The sequence below is a fragment of the Periophthalmus magnuspinnatus genome, chromosome 4 (assembly GCF_009829125.3).
Source record: "Periophthalmus magnuspinnatus isolate fPerMag1 chromosome 4, fPerMag1.2.pri, whole genome shotgun sequence".
NCBI lineage: Eukaryota > Metazoa > Chordata > Actinopteri > Gobiiformes > Gobiidae > Periophthalmus > Periophthalmus magnuspinnatus.
In genome coordinates, this window is record NC_047129.1 from 11,165,047 (window position 1) to 11,192,873 (window position 27,827).

The 27,827-nt window shown below is 41.6% G+C and overlaps 1 protein-coding gene across 2 annotated transcripts; it reads right to left on the minus strand.

The window, feature by feature from the left end:
* Positions 1–509: 509 nt before the first annotated feature.
* tle5 (TLE family member 5, transcriptional modulator) lies at positions 510–27,789 on the minus strand. Of its 2 annotated transcripts, none has more exons than XM_033964966.2 (7): positions 26,911–27,789; positions 12,402–12,490; positions 10,279–10,342; positions 8,317–8,361; positions 4,048–4,110; positions 3,293–3,367; positions 510–2,873 (listed from the first exon to the last, which is right to left on the minus strand). In XM_033964966.2, the coding sequence occupies exons 1-7, from the start codon at positions 26,935–26,937 to the stop codon at positions 2,646–2,648; spliced, it is 591 nt and encodes a 196-aa protein (XP_033820857.1). In that variant the 5' UTR covers positions 26,938–27,789; the 3' UTR covers positions 510–2,645. The 2 variants fall into 2 exon arrangements, with proteins under 2 accessions (XP_033820857.1, XP_033820858.1); XM_033964967.2 differs by having other exon boundaries at positions 510–2,870; positions 26,911–27,765.
* Positions 27,790–27,827: the final 38 nt, after the last annotated feature.

Below are 27,827 nucleotides of genomic sequence, written 5' to 3' on the forward strand. Positions count from 1 at the left end.
CGTGTAAGCCATTTTAATGTTAATAACCTTTTGCCTGTAGCACTCACTAAACTCCACACTGTATGCACTTTTGTCTTGCACACAAATGAGTATCTGAGGATTCAACAAGCCAAGTCATGTCTCAGCAGTAATAGACTAAATGAGGATTATGTGCAGGTGCCAAACAGGCCGTGATCTGCCAGCTCAGAGATGTCACATCAATTGTGCGTACGTGCGGCGCAGAATAGATAAACTGTAATCAGTGCAGCCAAAAGCACAGGAAGCTCCCGCTGAAATGTGAAAGGCAAACACCGAACCTCATGCGAGAATACCTCAGAGCAATTATACACTGTTTTCACATGCAGGGACAGGGCGCCTCAACAACTCCTCCTGGTGGATGAACAGAAAGTCACAGTCATAGGTTTGAATGAGTGCACGTGTCAATCAAGACACAAGAATCTTTCACTTGGGCATTTCACTACTAAGTTAATTTGGAAAAAATAAGTCAAAAATAAACACCTTTTTATTTTGATTGACTTTATTTGTAAGGCACCAGAAGTCCTTTCTTACTGCAGAACATTTCATTGTATTTATAGTAAATGTTTGCTGTACTTTTTTTTTGTTTGATTTTACGCATTTTTTGTATGTTTAAATGAAGCTATGATATCAGACACAAAAACATTTTTTGCCAAAGTACACACTTTCAGGTTTTACATTATACACAAAATGAGTATTTAAAAAGACCTTTACAAAGCTGAAAATGCTTACTGCATCAGGGGTCAAAGTCGAGGTGTAGAGGAGGGCAGAACTTGGAGAGAATGAAGAGGTTCAGGGAGAGGTTGTGGTACTGCAGTCCCCCTGGTGTCACATCAGTAATGCAATACAAGCACAAGAATCATCCAGGACAGACAGAAGAGGCAGCCAATACACATAAAGCTCTCTATGTATATCTGTTTACAGAGGCCTTGCCTCAACTACTTCAACAAATACAGAGAAATTCTACTCTTTAACCCAGAAGGAGGGCTCCCTGCGGACAGTTTATTCTAAAATGTGTAAGAGGAGAAATAAACAAGTGCATCAATCACACAAGTTTAGACCAAAATATTCTGTATCATTTTTCCTGCAGACATGCAGTATAATGCTGATGCTAATGTGCTTCACATCACTACAGACAACATGTAGCTAGGTCCAGTATGTGGCAGGAGTAGCATCATGGCATGTCTTCTTCCCTGTTACTTGAGATCTTGGCGCTCTGCTCCTAACAAGAACCACAGGTCGATGAGATGGAACATGGCTTAGCGCTTCTATATGCATTCACATACACACACTTGAGGAGAAAAAACTATAAGCTAATAGTGTAGTTATTGGTAAAGTTCCTTTAGTAGTAAAACTGTGTCCACTCTCACATAGACCTCTGCTGCAGTGGCTGCACCAGCTTTGATCTGCTCAAGTGAATTTTGTATTTACTACACAGCAAATTTACATTTTGAAACAAACTGCACTATGCACCACTGTGTTAAAAGAACAATCCAGAAATGTTATGGTAACCAGGTTAAGAGATTAAGGGTAAATTGACTGATGACAAAGTAAGGGCAAATGGTGCATTTGTGGTTTAATTTGATGTATGCTTTGATAAATGTTACTACTGTTATTGAAGCATTCATTAAATACAAATAAATAATATACTGGGGATTTTGGATACAACTAAAGACCAACTGATGAATCGCTATTTTCCAAATTAATGAAAATACAGGCACTGCGGACCTGTGTAGCACATGTGTGAGAGAGTCTTTTTATACTTAAATTTATTACAGGGACAACTGTACTTTTTGGAGCTACTGCATTGTGCAGCAACTGGTCCCCCCTGCAGTTATACTGATTACCTCAAAGAGCGACCAAACCCAAAAGAATGTGTGTGTTTTTAAATGTGTATCCATCAGACCAGATGAATATGCCTCTCTATTGTGACCCAGCCTGTGCTTTGTCATAGTCTTGTCATTGTTCTGCTCAGGCCTAAAGCAAATACAGAGGTTTCTTCAAAGAGACACACTGCCCTCTGCTGTCAAACCCACTACATGCATGATCACTGTCCGTTGCTTTGATACTGGCTTCATCTCAAGAAGCTATGTTCGGTCAAATTGAGATTAATACACAATACGTTGCGTTTGATTTTGCGATATCATTTGGATAGGTGAAATATGGATCATTACATGTTTCAACAGTACATGAAACCGGGAGGCACCACTCTTCAAATAAAAACATGCAATATAAATTGGCAAAAGAGTTAGTGGATCATGATTTGTATACACTGTACACAAGAGAACACATGTCTTCACCAGTGTGTGTGTTGGGCTAACTAGTAGCATTCAGTCTCACAGAGCAGTCAGATGAATATGGATTTCTCACTCTAGAGAAATAAAGAAATGCTAATGTAAAAAAAATGAAGCAGAATCACAAGAAACAGAGCAGGGACCCTGGTGCGTTCGGAGGAACAAGATGGCAGTACTACATTAAAAAGGCCAAGTCCCTCCCGGTGAAGCTGGCAGAGGCAAGACTTGTTGGCAGGGCAGGTGGGCACAGTTTGGTGTGCATGAGCGTACTGTAGACGGAGGGAGGCAGTGGGCCACATGACATGCTTGGGGGACTCAGGTCTTTGTAAAGAAACACTAATCAGATTTGTCTCCATCCTCTTCGCGGTGGCTGTCCACTCCATCACGGGATGCCTTCTCCTCCTTGGCCAGCTGGGCTTGGGAGGCCAGCAGAGAGGAGAGAGAGAAGAGGCCGGACGAGGTGGTGACCGCGGGGAGGGTGGGCTGGCTCAAGCCCAAAGGCAGTGGCGTCATGGGCAGGGCCAGACCTTGGAGCTGGGACAGCTGGTGAGCCTGAAGCTGCTGCTGTAGGAAGAGAAGCAGGGAGCACTTAGAGTAAAGCCACAAACACTGCAAGCACCACACAAGCACAAGTCAGGTGACACCTGAGCTTAGCAGAGAAAATAATGCTATTTCTATCCTGGTCACAAACGAACAAACCAGAATTTGTTTGGTTTTGCATATCAGTTGAATCTCAGTGCTGTATAAGTCTTGAGGTGTAAAGGTTACCTATAAAATGAGTACACAGTAGGTTTTTCCTGCCATTGATGTTACATGAAGTGTTTTATGGGCATCTTTAATTTATCCTAATGTAACGTCTTTGAGATCAACAGTAGACATGGCCTCAGAGACCATTTCGATCACTTTGGACATGGATGATAAAAAGGCGCTACAAAAGATAATGATCAGTAATTGTGTAGCTGTCCCTACAGGTTGGGTCGTACCCTGATGATGGAGTTCATTTCTGGGGGGGTGACTTGCTTGGCCCGCTCGATCGCTGCCAGGACCTGCTGCTGGTGCTGCAAGAGACAAGTGACGGGTGACATGAGGAGGGGAGACAAAGACCCAACGACAGGAGAGGGTAGTTTGGGGGAGAGGTGGAGAGGTTAGATCAATATCAATAGTCACAACTGAACGTCAACATGTCTCACAGGTGATGTAGCCCCTCGCCTCTGGCCATTCTGCTATTTGTGCACACGCACACGCACGCACACGCACACACACACACACACACGCGCACACACACGCGCACACACACGCGCACACACACACCCACACACACCAAACACACACACAAAAGGCTTTGTGAGGCTCCAGAGAATAGATGGGAGGTTGGTGCGCTGTAATGGGTGGAGGTCAACCCCCTGGTGGGCAGATAAGAGCATAGCTTATCTGAATCACACAACCATTTATTACACTGACACACAAACACGTACAGAGCCGAGTGGGGGAGGGGCTGAGTGGAAATATTGAATATGGCGAGGAAAATCATGAAGACAGAGGAGGGGGTGAGCAGGGCTACATTGAAAGGAAGCGGCTGATGATGAATGACACGAGGCCGAGCAGGAAGAGGAGGAGGGGAGGGGTCACACAGACAGAGAGGTAATGAGGCGCGAATGAGGCCTGAGCTCATTCCAGAATATGAGGCTCAGGGTCTGGGTCAGAGGTCGAGGGCCACTGTGTCAGCGAGCATACGCACCTCCTGAGACAGGTAGGGCAGCACTTGTGCGCAGATCCCATTTAATCTCTTCACGATTTCAGCCTGCAGAAAAAAAGAGGATTGGATAAGAAATGTTTTTTTTTTTCATAAAAAAAGTTCATCTGATAAAGGCAAAGAGAAACGTGACTTTCAGTAATCAACAATAATGATAGCGTTCTTGTCTGACAATACATACTGTCAGGTTTGACCTTTTTATCATAATAATTCAGAAACAAATACAGGACTTTGGGATATTCTCATGGCAGTCGTATTTAAAATTAACAGAACTTTGGGGCACTCTCCTGCAACAAGATCACCATGTATTGGAGTTTTAGGACTGTCCAAATTAACCAATTTCTTTCCAGTCAAAATAGAGGTGTATATTAGGGTGCCGTATATTAGAGTCACAAAATATGATGTAACCATCTCCTGACCTGGACAATCATGTACTGCAGGGCAATACAGTCTATGAGTATTTTATCTACCTGCTCATCATTTTGAGCTTACCAAATGAATTTATAAAATACACTTTTTACCAGTAAAACAGATTCCTTCAGTATAGTGTGGTATAAATCATTAGGAGTTGGATGAGATTAGAGGCAGAGATTTTTCCATCAGGGCTTCATTAGCTACAAGTGAATCAGTGATTCAGTCCATTCTCGTCTGTGAGACACTACATCTCTGACCTTCTGAAATGGGACACCCCACATATACATGTTCACACATACAAATCACTTCTCTTTATTCCCGTCATTAATTAAGTTGCTTGTACTTAATGTGTGGCTGAAACTCTGACACACACAGAGTTACACACACAGAGCTGCGCACAGAGCTGCGCACAGAGGTGCACACAGAGGTGCACACAGAGCTGCACACAGAGCTGCGCACAGAGCTGCACACACAGAGCCTCACACAGGGAGCCTCACACAGGGAGCCTCACACACCACTCCCTCTCACACGCAGGTCTATTATCACATTTGGTTGGTAATCATCCAATCCGTCTGAGATATGCAAAGCAGCAGTAATTGTGTTAGAGCCTAATTCGTGCCGCTGAGGAGAAGGCGGCCTTTCCTCACAGTCATTAGGCATGCCAAGCACAGCTCACATCAAGCATCGCTCCTATCCACTCGTCATTACACATCCAGCGCTGACATCTCCAAAATGTCTCTGAAATGTCTCTGCGGGACTCACTCTGTGCAAAGCGCCACTCCCTCGTTCACATAGCCTTTATGCTTGTGTCTCCTCTTTTATGTGCCCTCCATCACTGCCTCTGCCTCCTACTCTGGCTTTTAAAACTGTTGTGTGCTGAATTTTTCCTCTATCCTTGACATTCTCTCATTTTACACCCAATCTAACCAAATAATTAATTGCTTATTATTCACTTATTTCAAATGAAAGGAATGTTGGCATTGGCTTTGTGTCTCAAAATTTATTTTAAGTCATGTCATTTTAAATTCACAAAATAAAGGCATAGTCTTGATTGAATTATCTATTTGGATGAGAAAGACAATGCAACTAAAAATCACACATTATGGTGTATATATGTGCACACAAACTTTTGTAAATGATTCAGTCCTATTATTTTTCTAAAGATTTTTCTAACATGCATTTCGATTGAGATTTACTCAAGTGATTTTAAGGTTCACATTTTATATTACATCCAGGAGCCTTACATTTGAGAGAAAAATATGAACTGTACTAATACTAATGCAATTTGCTTATAGCAACCAATTTGATTCTTACAGATAATGCAAGAAGGTCAGGAATACAATTAAATCTAGCTTTTTAAGAGTAAAGCCAAGAGTGCAGAAGGCGTTAGATCAGTGGTTCTTAACCTGGGTTCGATCGAACCCTAGGGGTTCGGTGAGTCAGTCTCAGGGGTTCAGTAGAGGTCAAGACACGCACCCGACTCATATGATTTGAGGACTGCGAACGTCTCCAGACGCTGGCCGTGTCCCAATTCGACAAATGCACCCTTTGATGTGCCTATCGAAGTACCCGCACGACTTAAATGAGCTGCTCTAACGGCATAAAAAAAAATAAAACAACATAAAAACGAAGAAAAGGAACAGACTTTGCTGTGAAAATGGCATGAGAGTGGCCAAGGTGAAGCCATGCATTTCTGAACTGGTCTCTCAAAGGAAACAGCAGAAGTCACACTGATTTGCAGTAAATATTCATTATTATTCTAGCCTGATGGAAATTAGGTGATGGGTGTGTGTTAAAATGATAAAAATAATAAATAGCATTACAATAAGTTCAATATTGGAATATATAAGGTTAAAAATTAAAATAACTTCAGTGTGGTAGTATTAAAAAAGGTGATGTCTTTGTAAAAAGGTATGTAAGTAATTTGTTGTGAGTTCATACATTGTATTGGTTTTATTCTTTGAACACAGTGATGCTAATGCATGGTTCATTTTGTGCACCAGTAAAACATACATATGTCTTGAATTTGAAAAAAATTATATTTTATTTTTCAATAAAGAAGGGTCCAGTGAATGTGCATATGAAACTGGTGGGGTTCAGTACCTCCAACAAGGTTAAGAACCACTGCGTTAGATTAAGGAAAAGGGGACTAAACCTTTGAACAAAAAATAAACTACACGAAATACAGTATGACAAGAGTAAGGAGTGGGAGAGAAACTGGCGGGCTACAATAGGCCTCGACATGAATGCTCCTCCACACTCATCTCCACACATCCCCTTCAATCTCACCTCACTAATGGAAGTAGCGCTGCCGCTTGCACAACGCACAAAGGAAGAGGGAACATGCACATAAAGGACAACAGGAAGGCTCTCAAACAAAACGCACGCTACTGCACACACGCTGTACACCAAAGGTGAATGTGGTTCAAATAGCAAGACGTGGGGAGAAATGTACAATATCACAAACCAACAAGACCAACACTTTCACCATGTCTTCTCTGCTGTTGACCAGGGGAACGGCTGAGATGAATTGACTAGCTCAATTAACACTATGTGATTGTTGGACCTGTTTATTATGCACGTTTGTGAGGATGCATAAACTAGGCGGTCCCTAAATCATTGCGGATGTCCACTTTTATGTGTGCCTGTGCTTGTGTGTGCATTCGTCTCAGCTTTCTGGTCCCGTCCAACATGGCTGCCTGTGTTCACCGTCAATCATGGGGCAGTGTGAGGACAGGAGGTGGCCGACAGGTCATCAGTATGGGCAAAACCCAAGAGGAACATTCTTCTTGTCCGCATGGAGCACAGGTATAAATGATTCGCTTTGGCACAGCCTGATGTATGGACACAGCTTCTGCTGCCCCAGAATCCTTTACCAATGTTAAGTAAGCTCATACAGCGTGATGCACCATAAATGGGAGCTGCAGGTAGCAATTCATTAGATTTTATTAATTAGTGATTTTTTTTTTTTTTTACGGTGGCCGAGAAATCAAATAATTTAATACCAGAAAATCAGCCCATATTCACAAAATAGTCAAAACATTGAAACCAAAATGTTGTCAAACCTCTGTTCATCATTTGTATAGATTTGTTCACACATAATTAACATTAGTACATGCTCTGTTTTTGAAATAGTGATCACTGATTGGCTACTGCCACACTTCAGGGGGGTAAGCCAATAATCAATCAATGATCAGCATTTCAAAAACAGAGCTCGCACAAACCCTGATATTGTGTATAATGTTTATTGATTTTTAAAGACAAATTTAAGTTTGTGAAAATATTTCCTACCTTTTAAGAAAACAAAATGTTTAGAGGTAGAGGTTTTGCACTTCTGAGCCACCATAAGTTGCCACTCTATTGTACATTATCGACACCATCAACACAAGCCTAGAGTAAAATTATTCAGATCTGCCTAAACACCTCGGAGTGACGGGATTATATTATGTGTGCAGCCCACAGCTGCCAATCAGAGAGCTGCAGGTGTACAGAGAACAGCTGTGTCTCTGTAAACACCATAGACCAATGAGACACTCAGGCCTATTCTCCATAAACATGTAAGTAGTGACTGACTCAATAGCACAGCAGCAGCAGGGACCAGAGTGGCTGGAGACATCACCACATGCTGGTCATTAGGAAACTCATGACAAATCCAAGTACAGTGTTTAAACTGCATTTTTACTTTAGTAAAAAGTACATTATAAAATAACAAAGCATGTTGGCAACAACATAATGCTATACAGTGAAAGACAAAAAGACAAACAGTAGATAGGATAGTGAATGATGACAAATCTGAGATGCAACTGTTTCCTATTGTAAGTGTGAGCTGATAGAACTTACCTGTTTGTGCATCTCAATGTTGAGCCCATAGGACATCTCATAATACTAAAATGAAATAAGAAATAAAGTACATTGTCAGATTATTGTAGATTACATAAAATACAATGTTAATATTTAGATTTCCTTTGCAAAAGTAAAATTTAGCATTTAATTGGTCTAAGCAAAGAGCACTGATCACTGCTGTGTAAAACATTGTGCCTCCATTGTCAGAATTGCACCATTCTGCCTTTGACAACATGCAGTCTGAAGAAATGCTCGCACATGCACAGACAGACAAAGGGCTGTACAGAGAGGAGGAAGTGGAGGAGAAAGCCGAGCGGACTGTGGAGTGCTGAGTGTTAATGAGAGGGCCACCCTCTGGGCGTCCCTGTGTTAATCACCCTGTGTCTGAGGCCACTGGCTGTCGCCACAAAACAAACAGTGCACTGCTCTGCACCACACATATTTCTATCACTCACTCGCTCCTTCAGACAAACACCAGCTATTGTTTTCTACCCAGTCTCACACTGACAATATCAGATGTATGTGCACGGACACGTGCACACTGCGCACATACACCGCTCTGCTTTTGGAGCCCACATGAAGCTCCCTAAAGTAATTACAGCAGCGGGAAATGGAGGTGCAGCCAGTGACCGGGGGAGAGGGCCGACCTGACAAGCTATTAGAGGGAAAAAGGGGGGCACAGCCGCTGATGGAGGGAGCACAGCGTAATTGTACAAGTGTGCACTGTGCTGCTGTACCGTCTGTCAATGTACCCAACTTTAGAGGATCATGAAATATAAAAAAATATATATGTATGCATGCATGTATGTATGTATATATATATATATACATACATACATATACATACATGCATACATATACATGTATGTAGAAATACTGATGCTGAAAGACTAAGGTATCAGATCTCTTTAATTAGAGCTACAGTATTATCAACTCCTGTTCATATTCATGACCACCCATGTTTTGTTAGAAGTCTGTTATGTGAAAGAATAATATGTGGAGCACCTGTGGTCTCTCAGGGGTTAAATACTTGACACCAAGAACACGACTGACAGAGCTGAACTTTCCACAGACCTGTGAGGGTGCTTGGCTCTGGCTGCACTGCACTGTCTGCTTTCTCCTAGTGCTTCATACGTCACAAACACCATAAAGGTCATGCTGCTAATCTGACACATGTGCAATCTGCCTCTCAGTTTCATTTAGCACAAGCAAAATCATACCCTAAAATCAAACCGCAAAGCAATTGCAGAACAACAACAGAGCCATTTACTCAACCATCACAAATGAATTCAACTTATCATCTGCATTTGAACATTTGCTCTGGGGGCATTTGTGTACATTTAAACTGCTCAGGCCTGGAGATAAGAGAGGCTTAAACCAGAACTGTCTCCACCATTTTAGCTTGCACGTTTTGTTTGCTCGGCACAGCCATCAGCCGGAGAGTGTGGGAGCGCTCAGTCTGCCTCTGTGTGTGCGTGTATGTATGTGTGCTCCTGACAGTGGAGAGAGCAGTGCGGCGGTGCAGATTAGATGAGATTAAAGCCAGTCAGAGGATCAATTAGAGGCAAAACATCAGACAGCTACACGGCAACGGCCAGCAACAATGAGATTAGCCCTGAGTGCAGCACTGAGTACATCTGTGTGTAGTGTGGGGTGGTGTGTGCAGTTATACAGCATAGGAGTAAAGGGATATAGGTACTGCATAACTGATACTATACAGGTAATTGCATTGAACGTAGTGGCAGGGATATCAGAGTTGTCTTTGTCTTTAATGGTTTTGGTTAATTATTTAACAAATCAAGCATTTGCAAGGAGCACTCTGAGCACCTTGGAAGGATCTAGAAAGTAAAAATACGCATAAACTTTTAAGAAAATGTGAGCAACTAACTATTCCTCTCAAACTAATAATACAATTTAATAATGTAAATAATTGACATTTTTGTACTGACTTGTACTTACCATGATATAATGACGCTGCATCTCTGACTTCTCACTGGCCAGCTTGTCACATTCGAGCTTGAGGCTGTGGACAGAGGAGAGTGTCAGCCCCTGTGTATGCTCTGAAGTGTTGACACCAGGTGCCCCCTAGTCCCTACATCCTCATTACCTTCACTTCCACTAAGAGCCCATCATCTCTGCCTCCACCTGAACCTCTGTCAGCCCAGACTGCCTCTGGCTTACCACGCCTTAATCAACACTCGGGCCGTTTGCTTGACAATTGATGGAAGAGGTCAGACTCATTTTCAAACACAGAATCCATTCCAAAAGTTTGCTTTCAATCAGGCGTGAGGAGGCAGACGAAATAGCCTAAAATAGTGTTGGAGTACAAGGCAAGCCCATCGCCGTGACAGCCATTAGCAGTAATCATGTCAGCGCTGATGTCACGAGAGGAGACAGGACAAAGGAGGACGCATCAACAAGTCACTGTGATAGTCTCAAGAAATCGACAGAGGTTAAAAAAGAGACAGGGGAAAAGCCCCACAGTGAGATTTACTGAAGCAGCTGGTTACAACCTGCCTGTGTCAGACTGCCTTATCCGACGTGACGACCGGATGCAGCTCACATCAAATAAAGATATGTGCCGGCACGCGGCGCAGTCTGCACTCGTCTGATGCTGTGTGGATATTTATGCTGGGATGTTCTGAGCTGTCTACAAGAATGACAGCCCCATCTCTGGAGACTGGATGAATCTTCATGGCATTAGTCTCACACTAGTCACATCTGTACTACTGTCTAGTGTACTACAACTGCTACTGTGAAGGTAGCAGCGCATGTCATAGTTACAGCTAAAAAGTAACCAATTAAACATGGACAATGTATTCTAGGGAGTCAGTGTGGTTTGAAACTGACAGCTATGACTTCATTACCAGGAATCAAGACTGATTCAGGAGCCAGGAGGGGTTGGAGAAGTGTCTTTGGTGACAGGGGCTTACATTAACATACACATTTAATCAAAACGGTTCACTATCCACTCTCCATCCAACCCTTCACTTTTATCATTGTGTAATTGTGTATGCTTGGCTGTGAGTCGTCATGACCATAGCTTCCTCTCTGTCACCCAACCTGGGAATGGCTTTGTACCTCTGATTGGGGCAAGGCAGCTCCTAGGCCCACTGTGCTGATCTCAAACGACACTTTGATGGAGTTTTATTGCCGATGCTTCCATTTCCAAATCGCTCCTGCTGTCATCTTTATTTTGATTTATGTATCCCCTGATCTATTTATGCACGTGAGCGAGGGAGAAGAGGAGGGGAGACGAGAGGAACGGGAGGAAGACAGCAACGATGCTACTATGCCCCAGGGAGCGCCCGTGGTAAATTTGCCTTTTAAAGCTTCTGCAAAAGACAGGCACAGCCGAGCCGCAGCACGCTACAAAGCCTCATGTCCCAGGCCCCCGCCCCAATCTCCTCTGCACTGTAAGCATGTTCAGTACAACCACACAAAAAGGAATTCTTTCAACTGTGCCCCAGCTCTCTGAAGAGGGTTAAACGCTGCTGCTCATCGTTGTGGGAATTACAAAAACCAAAGGAGAGGAAGAAGACGTGTACTGTGCTACGGCGGCTTCAGAATCCATCGCAAACAAGAGCGATCAGACCGGAGCAGGGATTTCCACACAGTACGTGCGGCTTTCATGTGCGTTTGCCTGCGTCTGTACCGGCTTAGGGGGCCTGGGAGGACAGGTACAGAAGAACAAACCTGGCTCCTTCAAACGTCTTCCACATTGACAGAGCGCACTGTGCTGTAGACCCCACGGCACCCCCACTTCACAACTGCTGTGAAAAAGAGCAGCACAGGTCGGACCAGGAACTTTGAATGTACCCCAGACTGAAGCTGTGCGCACTGAAGCGACGTCAATAGTTGAGGGATTGAGATTGATTTAGGAGTCTGAATATTACAACAAATTGTCTATTCTGTTTCATCATTTATCGTGTGTATCCAGGGTTATTGAACATGAGCAGGACTTTAGGGCAGTGTATCTGTATAAAAGTGCTATATAATTTGGCAACTATTACTTATCCTGTGATATATTTGATGAATAAAAAAGGGTACAAAATACAATAGTGTAAGTGTGTTGTGGTCACCTGTGGTACTGTGCTTGAAGAAACTGGAATTCATCCTTGATTCTGTCACATGAGTCTGAGGTTGTGAATTTCAGCTGCTGTGATGAAGCCTGAAACAAGAAAGACAAATACAGTGAAATACTGTAAAAAGCTGAATTAGAGCGGCACAATATATCGCAATCAAAATCGCAATTTTGTGTTGCAATTATCAAATCGTAGGGGCCGCATTTATTTAGGTAATGGAATTTCCTCTGCATATAAAAAACATCTTCCATCTCTTTGGGAAAAGCATACAATATAGTATAATTTAGACATCTACAAACATGTTCTGGAAAGTATGGTATCGAGTTTCAAGATGAATTGAAATCACATCTAAATCATAATTTCAATGGATGAAATTAGCACATCACAGAGGCTGCAATTTTTTTGTACAATTATTTTCTCCACAAAAAAACTTAATATCCTGTAAAAAAAAAAAAAAAAAAAAGGGGCTAAGCTTGCTGGGTAGATATGCACAAGCATGGTCTAAAATGTGACTCTTGTATTACTTTGTCAGTTCAGTGTTTTTGTCACTTCTGGAGGTATTTGAAATGTGAACTAAAGTCCCAAAGTATTATATTCTTATAACAGTTAGTGAGTTCATATTTCTCTGTGAACTGAATCCTAGTTTGAAAATTTTTATTTCAAATCTAATTGCAAATCCAATTGCAACACAAAAAAAATATCACAAATACCCACCGCCCCTCTAACCGTGCAGCCCTAAACTCAATGTCTTTAATGTCTATAAAACCACGCCTTCATCAAGCTTCCTCCTGCATATCTGGTTAACACTGCTAAATCGTTATTCATTTGTTAATTTCAGCTTGATTCATTTTTAGGTTTGACTCATGAGATGTAAATAGCTTGACTGCCATTTTAAAGGGAATAATTCTTGTGTAAATACTGGTTATATCCATTATAGTACCTCTGCCGCACTACATTCCCTGAGCTGTGGTAGAGGGCCTGGGTGTGTGTTGGAGCCCAGCAAGCATCAAAATAAAGGACAAAATCTCATTATCCCCCAGCAGGCTGCATAATGGGTCAGGTGGGAGAAAAGGGGAAAAGTGAGAGAAATCGACATTTGCAATGCTATTGCGACTGAGCGGCATTAAAAACCATCAGAAATCTGATTGCAGCACTTACAGGAAGCTAGAGCAGCGCTGTTAGCAATGACCTGTCGCTTTGTACCCAGCTCCCCACGGCATGGCGCCCGCTTCATTTGGAACTACAAATAGGCTGCTTCACATTCATAGTGGCACAGCAAGCAAAGAGGCAAAGCAATGGGCTCGCTTCAGGTTGTAGATGGACCTGCTAGCTTCAAAAGGATAAATTAGCTCTGCTGTCTGCCACTGTAGAGTCTGCGGGGCTCAAACATGGCTTAGGGTCAGGAATAATCCTCAAGCCATTTGAATTTAAAAGTGAAAGCACAAGAACCATATAGCAGAATGAACATGTATGTATACAATATTTTTTTTTTAGACCAAGTAGATACATTTTCTATATGTAAATTGTTAAAATGATGGAAATAGATTAAGTCAACCCATTTATTATGTCAATTCAAATTCTGATTGGCTTATGTTATTATTACAATTAAGGAGCTTTTGCAGAAATGTTTTACAGTATGGAATTAAACTTGTCAATCTGCAAAGTGATGTCACCAGGTCTTTAGCAATAAAATTACCTTTAAATTAATAAGGATGGATTTTCTCCCCTTAAATGCATATTGACTATCGTGGAACATATGCTGCACATTTAACAACATCACAGAGCCTTGGATCAACAACAGAACAAATATGGTTGCTTAGCATTTTTAAAGACCCAATTTTAAAGGGATTTTACAAAAGAAAATATCCCCTATAAGTCACAGTTGAAGTAAGTGGAGAGAGACTTTAGCCAATGTGGAGAGGAGAGCTGACATTATCATCAACTGCATGAACAGACAGCTCTAATCCACACAGAACGCTGCTGCTGCAAGCTTGGAAACAGCCCTGTGCCATTGTAAAGCACAATAACCTGGCCCATTATCTGTGCGGCCAATGTACAGCACATCAGCTCCGCCGAGTCAACACGCGTCGCTGTGCCCCTGAGAGCCGCCCTGACAGCTCTGTTTGTGCGCCGTGACGACAGGTCGCCCCTCTGCCTCAGGGCTGAGCTGTTGCCCTAGATCCAATTTCCTCCCTGTAGCGCTGTAGTATGCAAACTGCTTTAAATGCTCAAAGTTTGTCCCAGTCAACAGCCTCCGGTCGGACATTTTATAGAGCAGGGTGAGGATTGAGAGAAAGTACCGGTAGACACACACAACCTACGCACAAAAAAGCTCTAAAAAGAAACTATATCAAAATCTTCAATGTGGAGCAAACTATTTGTCCATTTTACAAGACACAACATAAATAATTAACCTTCTTTATAGTATTTTTTAAGCATTATCATGTAGAAGCCTATAGAGAGCCTTCCCTCCACAAAAACAGGTAAAAAGATGTTCATGTCACCTCTGTATGCATTATTAATACCCGGTGGGTTAAAGTATTTAAATAGCTGTAGTAAAATCACTAGTGCTTGGCAATGTGCAATCAGCAGAAACTCCAGAATACCACGCACTGACTGGACTGCCCATTTACTTCTGCTTCAAAAAAGAAGTCCATTCTAAAAGTCACTTGTTATAATAAACATCACTTCTGTGTTCAGAGCTGTCCCTTCACAACATGCAAATACTGCTAAACCCCTTCAGACAGTCACAAAATAAACTGCATATTTGATTTAATTTCAAAGACAGATTAGTTTTAATAGACAGATTTTATCCGTTGTTTAGTTATACAAATGGACAACAGAAATTCATGTCTTCAATAAAATGATAAGTGATAGGTGCATCTTATTTGGGATTTTTCTGTTCCAAAATGTCGATACTGTGCCTAGTATCAGTTGATATCGGGTATCAGCAGATATTCAGACTGAAACTATAATATATTTTCTTTAAATGATGAATAAACCCCATATGCTGTTTGTGTTTAAAGTAATTACAGAACAGCTTTGTAAAAATACAAGTTTCAGCAACATTGGCCAGTAATTAGACCAATTAATAGACCAAAATGGGATATCGGTTGAATGCATATCTTAGAAGTTGATATCCGATCCACCAGAATGTTCTATATCAGCACGAATATCAGATACCATTATCTTATCGGTGCATCCCTATTTCCTATACCCTTTTTACCCTCGTACCTTGGACCACGCAACACAGCTCTAGCAGCCTATGCCAAGCTCTGTACACACTACCAGCTAACAATGTTTATTATCCCTCTCCGTCAGTGACCAAAACAAGGTCCTCCACGGGGACCCAGAGCCCACAGCAGATGGATGCCCATAATGTTAATGAAATACTGCAGTAATATTGTGACACATGCCATCTGCTGTGACAAAAAGGTGCATGCTGCAGCAAAAGTAGAAACTGGGGATAGCCATGGAGGGTGAGACAGGACCAGAGAGGGGTAGAGAGAGAGACCGAGTTAGAGAGGGAGAAAGAGAGAGACAGGGTCTTAACAGCTATAGGAGTGTGTGCATGTGTGGGCTGTGATAAGCCTCCAGTGTGATGCTTGGCTGCCACAGGAACAAATACTCACTGCTATGAATCATACACAAGTATACACCCCCACCACACACACACATGCACACACACAGGCTCTGATACCAAATTTGCATAGCCCCATTCACGTGCACCCACAAACACACAAAAACACACACACCTAAATGTAGGACAATCTCTAATTTGATTCTGCCTCGCTCCTTTGAGACGTAATTAAAGCATTAAAAAGCTTTGTGCGCTGGTGAGGCAATTGAGACAGTCTTGAGCGAATAAATGGGATTCATCGTTTCAGGAAATTGCTGCCCCACCCCCAAAAGCCCACCCTCCCTCCCCACCCCCGCTCTTCCTGGACTCATCATCTGGTCCAATCCATGTGAAATCTACTGTGAACCATAATGTCTGCTTTAAATAAGACTCACACTAAGGCTGTTTCTGCTCCATAGATCAGCTGACAATGGCAGAGGAGAGAGATTACAGCTCTGGCTCTGCTTTATCCGCGCAGCTCCTACAAAACACACTGATTAGACACACCAACAAAGCATGAATACGCTACATGTATCCAGCGGAGTATTTAGCCCACAGTAAACATAGACTAGCAGCTGGAGGAAAGGCCTGGGTCTAAATCCCAGCCTGGGGGTACAGGGCTCTGTGGGGATTGGGTTTCCCGGAGCACTGTTTACGTCTCCGGGAGAGCGTGTGGTGCCCGAGGGGGGCAGGGAGCCACGCAGCCTTGGCATTGTAATCGCTCACTAATGACTGGATGTTATCGCACTCCCACTTTCAAATGCATGCAGAAGATTTACGTTCGCTAACAGTTGGCCTATTTCTCAACGTCAGCCTGTCTGTTTGCACCATAGCAACAGTCCCAAGGATGCCATTTGAGCCAGCCGCTTTCTCTGTCCATCACAGTCACATCTGAGTGTGGAGGACGTCTGCAAAGGCATCATTATTCAAACACATACGAGAAGGGGGCTGTTTATGTACATTAGGCTCAAGGCAGCTTTGCAGTCTGTGTTCTTCTCAAAATATCTTCTATAGAGTATAGTTTTATAGATCAGAGCACAGGAGTTTCACTGGACAATAAGCAACATCAACCAAAGTTCCCAAAGAGTTCCAGAGACATAAAAGGCTTTGATGAGCTCATTAAAGGCATCTGTATGGGAAAACATTTCTGCCATTAGCAGCAACAGTTAAAATTTATGCAGACTCATCTGAAATCAAAATTCAAGCACTTGACTTATGATTGCAATGTAGTTTGTGTGTGAACAGCAAATGTCTTTAATTCACAAAGCAAGATTCCAACACCCAACCCTAAAACCAAAACAGCTGTTGTTCATAATTGCTCTTTAAATTTTTTTAGAGTACCAGAAGAACAAATCTGGAAATGTGGTACAGAAAGGGGATTGCAAATGACATATAACATAAATATGGTGTTGTTTTTGTACGGATGTTGTGTTTTCCTGAGCAAAATCCACATAACACAAAGCACTGGATCAAACATCTAAGAATAGATTTGTTGAAACAGTTGTATCTAAATACATTGGATTAAAGTGGACTACAGATGAGCCTAGTGAAGTGAGGGTCAGTTAGTCTGTTAGTTTGTCTGTGTGTGCTTGGGGCTGAGGAATAGGATTGTGTCTTCAGCCGCTCTGGACAGGGCTTTAGAGGAGCACAGAGACTAATCCTGTTTGGGCCAGGAATTTGATTTTGATTATTATCTCTCACAAACCAAGCCAAGGCTTACCCCATTTCTGTATGGTTATCCCAGCACACACACCACTCACAGCCCAACACATTTGACCTCGTTAAGATGCTTTAAAAAGGATTATTCTACTTTTATCACTTCGAGTGAAGTGCCCTTGCAAACATAGGCTTGGCATGGCTAAGCACCAGCCTCCAGCCCCCTTTGCACCACTATCTTGACCCATGGTGCAGAGCAGCAGCGCTTCACTGGCCAAGCTTACAAACAGACTAACATAACTGCTAAGCAGACCAGCCGGCCAACAGCGATGCAGAGAAATGTAGTTGACTGGCCTAACAAAGACCCACACACGGATATAGTGTGCAGAGATTGCAAAGCTGAGGGAAATGGGCAATTTGTCAAAAGTGGGGAAAGCGGTGAGGCCGTGGGGCTGTGGCTCTGAAAACCACAGCTAAGATTAAAGCCAGCGCGGCGCGAGGGGGCTTTAAGATTACACCCAGAGCGGCCGTGCACATGATTGATGGCTGCTTGTAAAAGCTGAGGTTATTACTTATAACAGCTCGAGAAGGGAGGAAGACAGGAGGAAGGAAAGAAAGATTAGTCCCTGAGTTCCCAACAAATAAGTGGACAATGTGAGCAGGAGACTGTCTGCTACATGAGGCTGACACACAGGGCTCCCCTCTGGTGCCCACATTAAACCTTCTGACAAGTTCCTGAAGGGGAAACTCAGATTTCCCTCGTTTCTAATTCAAGTCATTTAATTTACACCATGTCCTAATGGGTCCCATTTCTAAGCCTCATAATTAAATTCCTGAATATTTTTGGAAGCAGGGCAGCATCAGCTCATCCGCTTTATAACCCTTCATCTATCCGGGACCATATGAGTTTAGATATATCATTTGCTTTCAGGGCAATACTGGAATATTGCGATATGAATACACCTGCACTGCAGTCGATTTTCCTCTCACTTGGTATATAGAGGTAGACAGAGATTGCAGCTAATTGCCACATACGCCTTGAACAGCTTAGATCCTAACTGGAGGTTCTGCAGATAGTAAAAACACTAACAAAACATGCATGCCACAGAAAGAGACCCGTCATCCTTGTAGAGTACCTGCTACCATGCCTAAGATGCACTCACCTTGCACTCACCTTCCCTTCCAGCATGTAAGCATGATGCAAAATGTATAACTTTAATCTAAACTGGTTGAAACAAGTTGGCACTAATATTATTGATGCCACTGTTAAAGTTTTTGTTTTTTTTAAATACCGTGATAAAAATCTTAGGACATATTGCCCTGCCCTATACATTCTTTTACAACCACAAAGCAAGTCTTTGATGTTCTTCACCAAAACTATCAACACAATTTCAACAAGTTTGGCATTAGGCTGCTTTTGTTTGTACCAGGCCAAAGCTGGTCCTTAACAACCGTGATCTGTAGCCGCCAAACTGAACCAATGGTGCCTTCTCCGCTGTGTGGTGGTTGTCAATGGTGATAATTCAGTCCATTGTTTTAGCCAGGCACTAATGCAGAGTAGTGCTTGGCGTTTGGCAGATTTGGGGGCTCGGGTCGGGCCAATCAAGCCGCCCCCTGCTGGCTCACTTTGTTCCAGCCCATTGCACCGTTCGTCTTTAGGGAACCACCCACTGCCTCCCTCTCTTCCACCTCCCACACACTTCTCACAGGGAGCACTGTTGAATACTGACGCACACACCAAACTGCACATGTTAACATGCACGCAAACACCAACTCATTACCATTTTTTTTTTCTCTCACTTGCGATTCAGACACAAACCTGCACATAAAATCAAGATAATAGAGACTACTAAATCCAATGCAAAACTGGCCATTTCTGGGTATATATTTTTATGGCAGTCCATACTCCAGGCTAACACAAACGTAGTAAGATGTAGAAGCAGATCTGGGCAATCTGACAAAAAAAAAAAATCCTGAAATTGATCAACTGCAATTTTTTATTCTATTTTATTTTCTTATTAGTAGCCATTTGTAATTACTTTGTAATATTGGTAAATTGTCTATACAGATGACCAATTTTCTGACTTTGCATTCTGTTTGGACGTTTCTGCCCAAAGATCTCTTCGACCTTAGATGCATTTATTTATCTTGCCACTTTTATGTGGTAGCCCAAGTGTGTTGTAGCATAGTTAAATTTAGTTGGTTAAGTCAAATGCATTTAAGTAGCACTCAGTTATTAAGAAGGTGCAGTTCCTTTTGTCTGTCCACAACGATAAATGAGAGAGGAGTGTATCTGATTGGCGCAGCTGGAGACTGCATTTTTCACAGAGCTCTGACATGTTTTCTGTCATGTTGATTCAGGATTTCCCTTAGACGATTCATAGCAGCACTCACTTCTAAAGCCAATGTGCATTCACAATGTCTGAAATGAGACAACACTGAATGTACAGAATAATGTGAAAATATATAATTGGGAGTGGGGCTGCAACTAGGGATTATTTGCTAGTCGATTAATCTAGCTATTATTTTTTCGATTGATCAATTAGTTGGTTAGATCGCAAAAGGCCCGTGAACATGAGATTTGTCTTAAATTGTATGGAGATAAACCTGGAATAAAGCCATTAGAGGACATCCTGGTGGAACATATTTACAGATGAAAGAGTGTTTAAAAAAAAACAAAACAACTAAATCTACACATTTCCTGTATTCTTTATAAGCAATTCCTTATCTGTCAGTGTCATAAAACCTCTCTCAGCTCATGACATGTTTTGGAGCCTATGTATAAGCCACTTTACGATTATTCGATTACTGAAATTGTTGACAAGTATTTCAATGATCAGTTAATTGTGATAATCAATGAACTTTTTGCAGCCCTAATTGGGAGACTTGGCAATCTGTCAAAGTCAAAAGGCTAACATTTTAAAACGCTCTAATAGTCCCCAAATATTGTTCATTTTCTTTTGGCAGAGAATATTGCATTTCAAAGATTTCTCTTGAAGACAACAAACCAGACTGAAAGCTGGATCCTGTTGTAAAGACATGGGATGCAGACACAAAGTTGATTGGTCAAGTTACAGAATCTGAAGGCAAAGCGCTTTAGGCTGAAATCCCCTTGAGTCTTTTGTGTTGATGGGTTGGAGGTCAGTGTGTTTGACAGTGTTTTCACAAGTGACTGTTTTGCCTCTTGAGCCCAAGTCACCACTGTGTGTTTTTGAGTGTGTGTGGTTGTGTGTGTGTGTGGGGGGGGGGGGGGGCATTAAGGAAGCCCCTCCCTTTAACCAAACCCAAAGCCTCCTGACAATCATTCCTGTGGCCTTTTACAAAAATCAACATCACCTGTGACCTGGGGCCTCCCCTGGTCCACTCAGGCCAGGGGCTCCTGCAGGGCTGAGCCTGTGGAGAGGGGGGCTCTGGTGCTCAGTTTGTCATGCTAATAAGCTGGCCTAACCTTAATGACCCAGACATCTGCTAGTCTACGTGTGTCAAGCCCCACATTCAATTTGCTCCCTCGATACAAAAAGCAGATTAAGACCCTTCAGGCAGCAGGAATGTGTGTGTCCTTGTTGAAAAAGCCTTTATTTCAATGCATGTACTAGAGAAATAATTAGCATTGAAGGGAGGTGTGCTCTCAGTGCCAGACTCACTGTGTGCATACATACAAACACTACTGTCCAATGCCCACAACACATATCCAAAAATGTGTGTGTGTGCAGTGGAGCAGTGATGGGAGGGGGGAGTTTGTTTAATGGGCGAGACAAGGGACCATGGGGATTAAGCCCCCCTCCCTCCCCTCAGCTGGGGGCTTTAGAGGAAGGACTGGGGGCTGTTCTGTTAATTCAAGAGGGCTTAATAATGCCTGTGCACCCTCTGCCCCTGACCCTCCCACCACTACATCAGATCGGGGAGGAAATGCATGATAAAGGGAGACAAGGCAAAGGCGGGGGTGAGTGTGTGAGTGTGTACAACCTGTGGCCATCTCAATACGGGGCAGGGAGTTAGGGGGGGTGGCTTGATAACTGCTCTGTTGCTCCACTTTCTAGCCACAGCCTGCTTTGTTGAAGCTGCACAAGGATTAATCAACACCAAACAATATGCCAAACACAATCAACTGGGTCAGCTCCTGCACTTGTACCAAATGAACCCTCTCCGACCAATACATGTGCCCAGAATCTGCTGCAGGGGATTATAACATACCCACAAAACTGAAAGAAAACAAGTATATCTGGAACTTGCCACTACACTGTAGGCCTTCAAATACGTAATAAAAAGCTCTGACTATGGAAGAAAAACTTTAACAGTAGTCTACTCAATGTTACTAACCACACAGTATAAGGGCAGGTTGTTCAAATATTCCAAAGTACTTTTTACGGAGTGCATTGATTGAAGAAAATACTGGAATTGATGACATTTTGTTTTTCCTTTTGCAGATTATATGTCTAATTGGTCAGCCATAGAACATCTAAATCTATGCAATGACACCATAGACAAACTCTCTTTATAGCCAATGAAAGTATGAAACAGTTCACCATCGTAATATGCTAATTTACCAGCTGCTGATCTACAAAATGTGGTATCATGAAGATGCCAGAAACGTCTACCTTGTGCCAGGGATCACCCTGTCATTCAAATTTTATTTTCTGGACTTGAAAACATAAGTTGGCAAAGAAACATCTGTTCTTGTTCTCGTTCTCTCTCTCATCGTGTACTTCTCCTGAGACTGTAGGAGCTTAAATCTGTACAGACAGCAGAATGGTGATTACCTTCTGCAGAAAGACAAATTCCAATATTTCTGAGAAAAATTCACAAGAATCATGTACCGCTTCTGCATTTGATCTTGGTTACTGGATGACTAGTCCAATCACAGAGCAGCTTTGTGGTTTAGGCGGAAGTCAAAAGGTGAAGCGAAGACATTTGTAGAGGTCAAAACTACTGTTAGGTAAAACATGTTTTTCTACAAAATATTGGATAGTTTGTTCTTTGCTGAGGACATTCTATTATCTAAATAATTGCAGCCTTTGGGATTTGATAATTGTGATTTTGAATCAATTGTAATATATTGTGCTGTCCTACAAGGGACAGGTCAGGTTATATACTTCACAGCCAATACTGGCAGATTTCTGCCATTTTAATAACACCACATCAAAGTCCTCTACAGTGAATCAACAATGAAGCCAGTCAGTATCAGACAAGCTCCCAAGTTCATTCACAAAAGGCTGTGACTCCTCATGGTTTTGTAGAGCAGCATTTAGTTGTGTAGTTGATTAATCAATGGTGTCTTAAGTCCAGTGCACACCAAACCGCCTGTCACCCATATGAAACCGGCACATGGTATGGTGCTGTTAACATTTTGTATCTGTTTGATATATAGAGGTTTGGCTCTCAAACAGAGTTCTGTCCTGCATAAAAAGTTACAGAATGTGTAATTGGTGACAGATGTCTTTGACAAATGAGCACTCTGATTGGTTTCCCTGGAAGCAGAGTATCATGCACATGTGCAAGTTGGTGTCCCAACTTACTGTTGGGATTTGGTTCAAGCAGGACGAGCCGCAGGGTGACGGTGGGTCGCTCTGCGTCCTTGATAGGTATGGTTGGCTTATTGGTGTGTACTAGGCTTTAATTAGCTTAAATGTTTATTATAAGGATTATGGAGTAGGTTACCGAGAGATTTATGAGTGAATAGTTTAATCTCTCTTTTTACAGATATCCACTTTTTGCTAGTAGTTGTCAGACTTGTATTTAAGTGGCACATCATAAGTATGGTGGCACACCATACCCCCTTTTGGTTGACAAATCAAAACAAAGGGCTTGCTTTAGCCAGCTAAGAATTTTGACCTTCACTCTTAGAACATATATGTGTGTTATTTTTTAACAAATCAGAGTGTCTACTTAAGGACAACTCAACATGTGTTGTTTTTAACTGTGTTGAGACATGTAACACATGGATTGTGTTAAATGGTTCATTACACAAGATGTGTTAAAATGAACACATTTTGTGTTATCTTTACACATTTTTATTTTCTTAAATTTGTTTATACCTAAATATATAAATGATTCCAGACAATTGCATTCACATTATTTACATTTATTAAGATTAACAAAGTACAATTTGACATTGTCAGAAATTATACTGAAGAGGCAGTGACAGACTGTTCAGTTAACAACGCCGCAAGTAGTGTGATAGGTTGGGTTCACAAGTTAAAAAGTTCTTAAAATGTCACTTAAGATGGCATGTGTCCTCAAAAACAGGTAAGCAAACTATACCTGAGCAGGAGAGGTCAGAGGCATATACAGAATAGTTTGATAATGACACATGTTTAGCCTTCATCTTCATATGACACTATCACTTCTCTGTGATGACATTTAGTGCCCCATTGCTGGGATGTCCAGATTTGTGAGCTTTGGATGCTGGACAGGTGTTTCAGAGCAGCAACTGACAAGCCTTTTTGTGCTTGTTCCAGTCTTGGAATGGGAAGCAAAATATATTAATAATTAAAAAAAAACAAAACTGGAATGAACATGACTTAACCAAGAACAAAACAAGAAGCACCCAGTTCTAAACAATGACTACACTAGGACTGAACCAGGACTAAACCAGAACAAACCCTTGACTTAATGAATCAAGTTTATTATTAAGGGAGGGATTGTTGAAATTTCAGAGTAAAACCTTCTAAACCTGTTTGACGCCCGGTATAAATGAGTAAACTGTCTTTGGTTTGTCTCTTGATCCTCCCTGATATTTTTGAAGGTAGAAGGTCAATGCTGAATAAAAGGTATATTTTAAGTAAATTGTGCCTAGTTCTGACCTGATTATAAGGGTAACAACACTCCCTACCATTTTCATTGGCATCTGCCATAATGGTGCTGTAGAGTAAAACCCAAACTGCAACAAAAAGAAAAATGAGTCAAGTCAACATTTACATGGAAACCATAGAATGAGGAGTAAGGAGTGAGAAACTTTGAAAATGTAAATTAATTATGATAATCAGACCAATTTCACCAACAATAATAAAAACTAAGGAAATGGAATAGCCATAACATTATGATATATTTTAAAAGCATTATGACACATATGAACATAAAATAAGAATATTTGCATAGTGGGAGCACTTAACAATAAGGCACAGTTTACGATGCACTTGCTGGCATCAAGAATGTTAGCAGTGGCGTTCATATCCCAGCCACAGGAGGAACCAATCACCTCGTCTATAAATATTACAGAAAGCAAAACTAATCTACCAAGTAATGTCTGTGGTTTCTAAAACCACCAGGGCAAACAAAACCTGTGATAACCAATGTTACAGTGATTTAATGCTAATAAAATTGACACTGACACTGTGTCACCCACTTGGTTTCTCATATATAGTGGTATCATCACACAACTGTAGCCTAGGCCTGTCACGATAACACATTTTGAAGCGCGATATATTGCTACAGATAAATATTGCAATAAAGATAATATTAAAATGACTTTATGCCAAATAAATAGCAGAATGAATCACAGTGACTTATTCAACCCTCTACAGCTCAAATCTTATTGTATTACAACAAAAGTAACAAAAATCTTCCCATGCAAAAACAAGTCCCCACGATTAATACTGAGCTCCAAAGTATACTGTTACAGTTAGCATATATTGAGTCTATATAGTACCTTGACAGGCCTACTGTAGCCAAATATTCTTGCGCTCATATTCATGAATGCTTATAATAATTCCTGCACATTGCAATGTTAGCTTGCATAGCGACTGAAATTTACTGAGAAAGCTAGCTTCTGGAGTTTCAACTGTGTGGTATTCATTCTACTTCTATATTGCTATACTAATTCACACATTATTTGAGCTAGCTTAACAAGAAAAAGCAGCAGTTAAGCATATAAGGCCAACATCAATAGCAATACAAAAACCTTGTTAATTTACATAAATATAGCAGGGGAAATAGCATTATTGTGAAATATTAACAAAGTTAAACATCATCTTACCTCTTATTCATTGTTGACCATGCACCCAATCTGCTCTTCTCTTCTTTGTCAGTAAAAAAGACCGCTTAACTGTTACCGGAGATGGTTTGGACAATACACCGCAATTTCATTGGTTAATTAGTTTAACCCAAAATGTGAATGGGTAATAGTTTTAAAAAAATGCGTAGCACTTGTGTAAACTTAATAATCAGATTTATCACTTTCTTGAATATTTAGAATTTGTGTTAAAATAGCTATAACACAAAAACTGTGTTAAAATTGAACACATCCATCTTAAGAGTGTACCGTTTTTCCTCTGTTGTTAACAGTTTTGCTTGTTTCAAGAGTATTCATTTTTATACAAATTGGAGCCTTCAAAATCTGCACGTCTCTCGCTATACAATCCCAGATCAAGCTGCAGTGGCCTCAGGTCTGACTGCCAGTGGGCAAACTGTACCAGAACACATTCATGTTGAAGCAGCAGTAAGCAAGCTGCACAAGACCCTATGGCATTAGGTCAAAAAGGGAGAAGAAGTAGCTTTTGTGTTGACTGAGCATATGCTATATACAATAGACTCATATGGATGAGGCATAAATTATATTAATGTAAAATGTCGGTTGGCCACATGCTGGATTTATAAGTAGACAGAGTTGCAGTTAACTAAACACAAGTCCCTCCCTGCTTAAATTTCCAATTACCTGTCTCTATTCTCTTGAACATTAGTTTGTCAGTGATTAAACTTGACGTTTGACCAATGGGCTCAGAGTCCTCATCACTGATGAATGCATGCCCTAGACAGAGTTTCTGTTACCATGGAAACTCTAGATTTAGGGGACTACACTAGATCTGTTTTGTCTTCAATAAAATACCCACTTACAAAGATAAGTCCATATTAAATTGTTATACAAGGCAATTTTGTACAATAGGCTTTAATTACTGTAAGTAAAGTTGTCCAAAGCCCATTTCAGGGATAACCTGCTTCATGCAGGTTAAATTGAGATTATGCATATTCAACTGCAGTAAAAGTAGTTCGTACCCACCTATTTGCCTAATTTCTGTTTAAAATACTTAAAATTGTATAGAAATACTGAATTATGTTAATGACTGAATAAATCCAGGCAGCAAAATATTTCAACATCCAACTCCATAGTCAACTGAAACTAAATCTCTGACGTCACTTAACGTCAACCAGGCAAAATCTGGTTTGTGCACATGTTTCTATATAACGTGACTTTAAACTTATATCTATACAGAGTCAAAAAATGAAGCTACTTACTGAGTGTCTGGATTGTGGAAACATCATGACAGTCTCTTGTTTGGTGTTGCCCGTCCAAAACACGGCCGTGCCTCGTAGTAGTTATACAGTATTTTCCTGACGTTGGTCCTTTGTCCAAAGCTAGAGATTTGTCTGTAACAGGAACTGTCCAGCGTTAGCAAATTGATTAGCTTTCTGTAGCTAGCGTTCCGCTCCCCCAAAATGGAGACACTTGAGAGCTAGGAGCGAAGTAAAATACTAATATTTTGAGCTGCGGTGCCTGCCCCCACATAGATCTACTGTTTCAGTGAAGAGGAAAGCACCATCACGGCAGCAGCTCTGAGCTAAAGCTAGCGGATCCCTCAAAAGCTGTCAGTCAAAATGATTCATCGCCTTAACACAAGCGGTGGTGGCGACGGAGCTAAACGCTTGGAAAATTAATAACGCTGTGCACACACGGTGGTTTGGCGTGCAGCTAGCAAGTCTCTGCAAATGGTCTCTCCCTTCGCTCTAAAAGTGGCTCTTAAACGGCGTCACTCCTCCTCGTTAGAGCCACAACTACACAGATGTAAAAAGTGGAAACCGCGACAATCCCCCAAAAAACAAAATGCGACTTGAATTCCGTTTCGGCTCAAATAGTAGTTTCTAATAAAAACAATACTGCAGTTTAAGCTCTGCGCTCAACTTCGCTTTAAAATGTCCCCAGTGTGGAGTTAAAGCAGGAGCACTTATTCCTTGGTGCCAGTAATCCTGAAGAAGCAGTGAATTTCTCAGCAATGGGCTAGAAACTCTGAAGCCATGCGATAGGTGCGACGCGTAAAATGAACGCCCCACGCAGTCGGACTGTGCCGTGGATACGGAGCTACACTCACCACATACCGCAGATCCAGCCCTCTGCTCAAAGCGTGGACTCAGAGCGCCTCTTGTGGACAGGTTGC